General features: G+C 37.7%; 1 protein-coding gene across 1 annotated transcript in view; it reads right to left on the reverse strand.

Annotated features, from left to right (window-relative positions):
* WWC2 (WW and C2 domain containing 2) overlaps positions 1–9501 on the reverse strand; it is a 64306-nt gene that overhangs the window by 35094 nt on the left and 19711 nt on the right. The window contains exons 5-8 of the mRNA XM_010132331.1: positions 6553–6682; positions 5742–5888; positions 4731–4804; positions 292–534 (exon numbers count right to left, since the gene is read on the reverse strand). Coding sequence (XP_010130633.1) covers positions 292–534; positions 4731–4804; positions 5742–5888; positions 6553–6682 — 594 coding nt within the window. The remainder of the gene's footprint in view (positions 1–291; positions 535–4730; positions 4805–5741; positions 5889–6552; positions 6683–9501) is intronic.

The following is a 9501-nucleotide window of genomic DNA, read 5'->3' on the forward strand; positions in this document are numbered from 1 at the left end:
TATGTTGACATTCCTCAGTTATTTAACATCTGTCACAGGCATTTTCATGCTGGTAACAAGCTCAGGGCAACTGATATCACAGAGCACATACAGGGTGTTCACATTCTCTCACAGTACAGGAGACTTCTTTGTTTTTCTGCCCAGGGGGCTAATAACAGATTTAATTAAGATCTACATAGAACAGTTACTGAAGGAAAACAGCCCATCAAGGCATAGTTCAGGGTCTGTAATGAGTACAAAGGTTGGACTGTAGAAAGTAGCATTTAATATTAGCAAAAGACAACCCCATACCTTTCAGCAAGTGCTTGACTGGGTGTGCTTTTTACAGACAGCAGCTCTTCTTCAAGCCTCTTCCTTTCTGCATCTAGTTGCTCTAGCTCATCTTGAGTACGTTTGCGTGGTGTAATAAACTGAAGTTCCTTTAAAAGCTCTTCTTTTTCATTGATTAACACTAGTTTTTCCTTTTCCACATCCAGCGCTCCAGGCCAGGCTTCGCTATCTAGCTTAGACAGTTCAATCTTCAAGTTAGCCATGCTAAAATAAAACACAGCAGATGTGTCTGAGCACAGCAGAGCACACAAATCCCAGGAAAGAGAGAAATGATACAGTATTTGGAAAGGTATCGTTTTCTACTCAAAGCCATACCTTTCACTAGTTCTGCTTCACAAGAACACAGACTATACCAGGAAAGCAAGCCACCTATCCAGGCTAAGAGCAATATGCGTATATATTAAAAACAAGTTGCTCCTGTTCCAATTGCAAGTTAAAGCAGAAGTTGCAGTGTTACTAAGAGCTCGGTTCAAAGTGACCTGTCCGGTAACATAGTAATGGCACTATGCTTTACTCATTGAGGAGTACGACGGATTTCTCCCAAGCTGCTGGAGGCTTACTGCTCCTCAGAAACAGCAGTGACCATGATGAAAGAACACACACCATAGCAAGGCACTCACTTCAGCAGCAGGCATGTATGCAAATGTTACAAGGTAAAAGCATCGCTCTTCTATGCAATTAAAATAAAAGGTAAAAGACAGCAGCTACCTAAAGAGAAAGCAGATTTTTAACTCAAAGAGTTTGAGTTTGTGCAACTGCTGTTCCCATTGCAGATGTCAAATTACAGAGTTAAGACACTCAAGAATTGGCTACACATACATACTGCACAGATACACACATAAAATGGAAGCAGAAACTTCCCCACATTACTATTTGACTATAGCTCAGTCCTGATCAAGGCAGGTTATTTCCAGTGTACAGTCTCCATAATCATTCTGCCTACACGTTCAGCAGCATAGCTTAAGAAGTGCAGGTCTTGCAATAAAGATTCATTGTCCACTGGGAAAGCCTAGAAGTTTTGTTTATAGGAGCCTCACGTCTAGCAAGACAGTAACTTTGAGTCACTTCCAGCCTTAGCCACACCAGAACCAGCTGCATAGCTAAAGATACGGAAGGCTCCTAGCCTTCTGCACCTCTTTCTTGTAGGCAAAGGAGAAGTCAAAACAGAAAGATGTCCCCGTACAATCCACGGCAAGAGGAATTGCTCTGTTACTTTTATTTATTTGTAAATGCCTAAATAAAACACACCTAAGACAGCTCAACAACTGATACAAGTCTGTACAACTCCAATGTTACGAGGCACTATCTAAGATGATGACCCATGCCACGCTCCATAAATACAGATAATTTGGCATGTATAGTCTTCCTGTATTTTTCTCAGATTCCTGGGAAAATGTTTTTCTTCTCTCCAGTTTCTCTTCTTCAATTAACAAAACTAATAATATCATGCTTATTTTGCATGTCTGTATTAATTTCACAGTACATTAAGGCATTTATTTACGGTCAAAGCTAAGAATAGTTACTGTTGTCTCCAACTATCCCATTGCTTATACCAGAAGCTTAGGGGGAACACACTCACTTCACGCCTTTCATTTCCCATTGGTAACATCTCCTCCTCATCTGCACCTCAACAAAAAAACCAACAGCTTCAAAAATGAACACAACCCATTCTTCCACCAAACCCCTGCAAGAACAAGTTTAACTCAGGGTATTTTCACAGAAAAACTATGTAAAATAAACAGATTTACAATCAGCAGTGATACCATAATCAAACGGCGGAAATAAATGAAGCATTTCAACATATTTTGCAGCTGTTACACATACCATCTATATTCAGCGGTCCTTTAGAGGAGCTGTACTCAGAGGGAAGACAACTGAGTAATTTCAGATTACTCAGTTAAGACCTTCATGTCTAGGTCACTGGTTCTAGCTAACCTTGTTCTGAAAGTAGCTGCTACTGACAGCTGTTTGATGGCTTATGGGACGGGATGGTGGTCTCTAAACAGTTGCTTTGCTCCCCCTGCTACAGAGAACTCTCTGCTACCATAACACACTCATTTCAGCTGCCTCATCAGACAGGCAAAGGACTAGATGAAAACTGAACTAGTCTCACTCTTTTGAGGAAGTCCTTGTTCAACAGGCCAATAAGGAATATTAGCCAGATCTTCACCACGTCAGGCTAGGACTATCAGCATGCTATATTAGATCCTTTTGAATAACAATTGCAACTGAATTTAGCATAGTTAACAAACATTCCAACTCTGCAAGACATTCCACTGGCTAAGCAACACAAAATTATGTGATAATTTTCAAGTAGAGAAAGTCACTCACAAGATCCTCGCTTTCTCTTAGTTACTTTAACACAGAATGACTAACAATATTTCAGAAAAGATGGTCAATACTTACTACATTATAGTGATGATTATAGTGGCCATAATAATTCAGGGGGGTGTAATTGGATACTGAATTTTATGTGCAAACTGGTCTGTGTCTTCGTTATTTCAAGATACGCACACTTAATAAATTTCACCCTGTAGCCACTGATAAAACCAGTATGTGCAAATGCTTAAAAGACTTTAATGGCATCTTCAAGGCATGTGATTGTCTTATTTAAACCTGAAAAGAATGTTAATTACTGGCAAATTTTCAGACAAAACTGAATAAAGATACCATTTAAAAGGAGATAATTTAACCTTGAAACACACTGATGTTATATAAAACAAATACTTAGTTATGCAAATGTAATACATGAGCTACTGAAATTTTGACCCATGTTCTCGGCTAACTAATTTGTGAGAAAGTAAGATCCTGTGCTACAGTACTCCATACACTGAACAGTATACTGGCATCTTTTTGTCTTTGGCAGGCTTTTCTCTTTGTCTGTTTGATAAGGCAGAAGTGGTAACCTGACTTACTGCCAAGAATTTTTTTGTTCTTACAAAGGAGAGATAAAACACAATGCTGGGCCTTCTTGGTCTCAAGACATAGTCAAAACAGATGATGATCTGGTTTTGGATCAATTACACCTGAGAAAAAATAACATCTATCTGTATCTAAACCACCATCTGACTATTAATATTATGTACACGACGATTCTGAGGCAAAATTATATATGTTCAACACCTAACAAACACAATAGCCTTAGCACTCATTGATGAATACATTGATTATATAATAAAATTTTATTATCCATAATGAGGATTACTGTTGTTACCGGCAAGGCTGGTAGCTACTACTTTGGATGAGGAGAGTATGTATTCGAAATTAGGCAAGAAAATGTTGGTGTGCAGCCTCCTGCTTTTAAAACATAAAACCAAACTATGCCTTTATTTGGTACTTAGAAGCTGCAGATTTCTTTTCCTAGTTTACCAGTCTGGAATGCCACACTATTCCCACTAAAAATACTTAAATCTCATATTAAATGGCATTGCAGTCACTGTTGTCATCCAGGGAAAAGTGCTAGTTTTTAATTTATTGCCTTATTTCTTTCTTTTTTTACTAAAAAAAGGAAATTTGGGAGTGGGATAATTTCTTAGATTTCAGTTCCCCTTAAATTACAAAGCATCTTCATAACAAAAACTGTAAGGTTTCTGTTACCAATTTTGTAACAAGTATTAGAAAATAACACAACTAATACATTACTAATAGAGACATATAACCCTCACATTTTTGTAATAGTAAATGTCCTCCCAGTATTATCTAGCACTTTTGGTGCATCAGAAAACATGTCATTCTAACCCCTAATGTTCTGCTTTCTGAGGTCCATCTTTCAGTGCTGTGCCAATTCATCAAAATAGCACTGCCTTCATAAGCAACCACTGCAGAACTTTATTTGAAAGGCATTCCACATTCATCAGTCAAGCAGTTCCTGTCATTTTTTCCTCAACTTAAACTCATTAAAAAAACCAACCCCATAGTGATAAAAAACATTTACATTATCCAAAGTCCCAGGGAAAAAAGAAACAAATAAGCCTACTAAATCTGAGCTGGAAGTCTGAAGCAACTCTAAAACTGAGGAGCCTTCAGTAGCATAGTAATCTGAAATGATGATTGTAAAGAAGGATATAATGGACAGAAATAACCTGGTGATTCCTTTCAGTGGCAAGCCAGCTCACTCTATTCCCATAATCCTGGAACTGCCATTAATTTTTCACTGCCTGCATTTTCCTTCTTAACACATCCAACTTAGCATTAAATGTAAAACCTGTTCAAAAGCACCGACTGCTCCTGAAAGCCTGCTTGCACTCTGAAGGAAAACCAGCACTTGGCAGTAATGCCCACACAGTGCCTCCGGAGAGCTGTCCGCTAGATGTCACTGCGAGCACAGTGTTAGTGCTGCCGACATCAGACACCTTCCCAACTCAAGACTATTAACTCAACAAAGCAACTAACGCTATTACCTTCTTTTTGCCTCTTCATATTGAAGACTTAGTCTGACCTTCTCTGCTAAATTCGATCTACTTGTTGCTCCAACCTGCTGAGGAAAAAAAATTTTTTAAGAATTAGCTTTATTACTGTGTAAAGCTGTTAAATGAATCAACAAAACCTATGCACAGGCTAGAAAAACTACAACTTAAAAAAATAAAACCACACCCACCTGCAGCCACACACTTGCTGTTAAACGCCTAGTTGGGAACCTACTCAGATGTACAAAACACTGCTGTTTTATTCTGATCCAGTTAATGTATTTTTAACTACTGTATTACCAGTTGTGCATGTTCCATTGTAGTAAAGCAAGAGTATTTTCAAGGAAGTCTTGCAGTGATTGCACCCAAAATTTTGACCTCCTACTTAGAACTCTGCTGAACTCAGTATTTAGAACTAAGTGTATTTCAAAGTATGACTTCAATAATTTCACCACAAAACACAGACATGCTTATCTCTTTGTTTGGAAAACCTCGTACAGTCTCTTCTTTATGAGCCTAGCTCACAGAACTTCAAAAACGGTACTAAGCACAGCTTTCTGTGCATGTGGAATACACCATCAGTGAAACGGAGAAGGTTTTAATGAATCACTGAATAAGTGGTTTCACTAACAGTTTTTCAGCCACGTGAAATGAGTCAAATCGCACATTTAAATAACGAGAACTAGTTTCTGAAAATTAAAAACAACTTCATATTGAATTAAGTCTGTAAAGTGAAATATATCCTATAGAATGGACAAAAAAATAGCAGCTTCGTACGCCGATCTTCCTTGTAACTATTTGATTAAATCAGATTGTCATAAATGCTTCATAACAAACATATGAAGTTCATAAAGGAAAAAATCAGATAATTAAGTAATTTTCTCAACCATGTGTATATACGTACACCGATCAGCAACAGTGAACAACCATTTGATTCCAATTCTCTTAACAGCAGCATTCTTACTGAATTTATATTTACATTTGACAAAACGGAAAAAAGCTCACCTCACCAGAAATGTCAGTCTGAGACCCTGTATCCAGAGTTTGTCTAGAAAAACACAGCTGGGAGTTTATAGAGCTGGAATTCAAGTCTGGTTCAGATGTCCCAATGGTCCGGTCAAGACTGAATTTATCTCTCAGCTTCACAAGACTCTGTCCAGGAAACAGACAAGGAGGTAGTGTTACAGCTCTTTTGCACTTTATTGTGTTTACACCAGTTTATCTCCAAAATATGTTTATATACAAGACTCCAATTAAAAATTCTGGGTTTACTTTATATTAAGCAAACTATTCTTTTAACCAAGCAGTTGCTAGGTGACACTAAGGGTCACCAACACCAGTGACAATGTAGAAATTACTCATGTGGTGGTGAGTCTCTTTTGGTTTTGGGTTGTTGGTTGGGTTTTCTTTTTTCTTGTCAACCAATTAAATATTTAGCTGATAAAAAAAGATCTGCTTTCAGAAATATAAATAGGACAATATAGATTTGGAAAATTTTCACTGTTTCAGAAAATGGCCATGCATCTCAAACACATCTCTCAATTTTGTCCACTTTATTTAAATTGTGGTTTGGAGCTACCATACGCATTGTACCTTAGACAGAAGTTCAGAAATCTATATTCTCTGACACAGAGCAGCTTTTAAACGAGGAATGTCACAGGCTTCAGTTTCTGCATTTGAAAACTGATTTTAATAGGAGCTTGGCCCAAAGAATTTTGAGAATCCCTTATGAAGTATAAAATGCAAAGTCTTTATCATCAGAAAAGTCAGTTGTTAAAACAAATCCACACAAAACTTACATCAATGTTCAAAATACCTTCATTAAAGCCTGTTTTTCTCTCTCCCCTGAACTTATTGCCTTTCTGATGGACTTCAGTTCACTCAGGATGGCTTTGGCCTCACACAGTTCATACCCGCTCTGGCCTCCAGACATTTTTTGGTCAATTCTGTGGAAATTAATATTAATACCAGAATATTAATACCAGATACAGAAAATAATACTACCATCTCTGCGGTTCTGCTCCAGGCAGAAGCTGGAGAACAGAATGGAAGGAGATAAGAGATACCATTTCCTGTAACAGACACGCACATAGGAGACAGACCATTAAAATACTACTTAATGTTTGGCAAAAACATCGGGCTATCTAACACAGACACTTGTCCAGTGAACGGCTTTGCTGACATCAGGAAATTTCATGGAAAAGTACTTCAATTTGCTTTAAAGCCACCTCAGCTAAACTACCGGGATCTTACCAAAGGCAGAGACTCCACAAGCAACGTCAGTCGATCCAGTCTTAAAGACATGAAGGGCACAGAGCACCAAAGACTCTTACACATGCTACCAGCAGTATAGCATTATTGCTGACAACACTACCAAAATTCCCATCCCTGCCATAACTGTCTTCAGCATAGAAGCAGTTTTGGGTACACCTTTCACATTGCTGTTCATTATGCTTACAGAAGCAGAATTTATTACTAGCAGCATTCCTCTATCCAGACCCACATTGTGACATGGGCAGATTGGCAAGCAGAGCAGAAATGTAACCAGCAGAAACGTCTCAGCTTCCCTGTCCTTCACCCTAATCCTGGGCATTAACCGTCTGGAACAGCTGTTCTGCTCAGCCAGTCACCAGGCTCTCTTTATTCACAAAATCTCTGGATAATTAAGACCATATGTCACACATTGGACAATTTATTAAATTCCTGGACTATCAATAATATTTAAAACTGTAACCTGAAATAACAAAACAAAAAGCCCCTAAACTTAAGGAATAAACAGTTATTTCATTTAAGTATTTCCATATTTATGTCAAGAACTACAGTTTGTAAAAACATTTCTCTGTTTAACTGATTATTTCATAGCATCATAGAAATGACTGTAGCTGTGCTTCACAAAATTAAAACCAACAGTCATCTTCACAAAAGTCAAGCATTTAGTACAGAATATATTGTTTTATAATGCCATTGGTTTTCTGTTTTTATCATCATTCATCATCTTTGCTGGAAGACATTAACCTTGTGAGTGAGGAATGAACAGATATTTTGACGATCAGAAGCGATCTTGAAAATTCCCTGCAAGAACAGCAACTCGTACAGAACACCTGTAACTATATTCTATTTTTCTTCCAGATTTGTGCACAAAGGTATCAAGGTTCTAAAGCAGTCTTTAAAGCTGTGAGCATGTCTGTTTTCCTTTCTCCACATTTCATTTTTAAGCAAACTAGAACTGCATTTATGTAAGAAAATTATTTGTGTGACTCAGCACTCAAGATTCCTGTTCAAGGATATATTTGTTTCAGCTTGAAAGTCTGTCAAACTCTTTCACAGGTAGGCACTTATTTACTGCCTGGTAACCTATCAGGTTGTTAAGTTCAAGTAGCTACAGGATATGCCAACAACTGGGATCACGAATGAACAGTTGGGCAACGCACTGCATGCTGCCCACTAATAAGATGTGGCACATTCTAATCAGAACTGCTTTATTCTGCATATAGTTAAGATGAACGAGAAGGATCTCTGATATATAAAATAATCCATCTTCCTGTTTTACATTAATAGGATAAGTACTGTTTGAAAGTGGCTGACTGAATTTTAAAAACAAATGTCCATTGTGTTTCTGTGGAATGCTGTCGACAGTTTCTGAAACATGCTTTGGATTCCTAGCAAAACGGCTTGTGAGCAAGCTGCTTTAAAACAATACTTCATTGTTGAATTAATATAATAAAACCAGCATGATTGGCTAACCTTTAATCCTGGGACAGCAGCATGAGTTTTTATTACCTTAAGCTTTAGAATCAATACATCTTTCTTCTAAATTTTTTGCTTCCAATGAAATCTGATTTATGGTTAAATAAATTCAATCAACTATCCTTTTCTCCCTTTACTCCTCGCTAGTCTTTATGTATTTAAATAACAAACAAATCTTACATTTCTGTTTTAGTAAAAATGAAGGAGGACAGAGACTTGACTGGCATCCTCCTAAGATGCTGAGCATTTTCAGTTCTCATTTGACTTCAAACTCCTCACACTAGAAAACCATTTTCCATTGATTTTGACATTTCTCTAATTATGATTGTCCATTTCCTGGCCCAGATTGTTTTTCCTCCACTTAGAAAAATTACTGCTGTATAGAACTGATCTGTTAAAATACTCAGGTAATAGCCTACAAGGTGTTTTTGGTTAGAACTGGGAACCGAACTCCAATCTCTCAGCTCCAAACACAGACACTCTGTCTTTGCAAATCACTTCTCTGCATTTTAGTACTCTACCTGGAAGACAGGAAAGCACTTCCCTTCTCCCACTTTTTGTCCATCCTTCCTATATATTCAGCAAGCTCTGCAGGATAGAGATTATTACTTATCTGACAGTGCACTGCCATACACAGGAGGTCCTGACAAAAAGGGTAAATTAATCCAGACAGTATCACATTAACACTGCAACACTGCTTCTGCTACTGAAACTAGTGCACTAAGAGCACACAGCTCAGCATTTTACTGTGTAAATGTATCCTTGAAGTATGGCTATAGACAACAACAATACAGAGAAAAACTAGTATTAATAAATTTCTGCTCAGATTAGTCAAGAAAACATGCTTGTTAGCAAAGCTTCCCCTGCAGCAAGTTCTCTGTGGTGACAGTTCCAGTAATGTTTAATATTTTAGGGCCCTACTTTTTAAGTTAGAAGCGGTAGGCATGCTCAGACTGAAAAAAAAACCCCAATTCCCTAATAATCCAACTGGTTGAATACCCAGAATGCTCATCCGGTT

Source organism: Buceros rhinoceros, unplaced genomic scaffold (genome assembly GCF_000710305.1).
Source record: "Buceros rhinoceros silvestris isolate BGI_N320 unplaced genomic scaffold, ASM71030v1 scaffold2783, whole genome shotgun sequence".
Taxonomy (NCBI): domain Eukaryota; kingdom Metazoa; phylum Chordata; class Aves; order Bucerotiformes; family Bucerotidae; genus Buceros; species Buceros rhinoceros.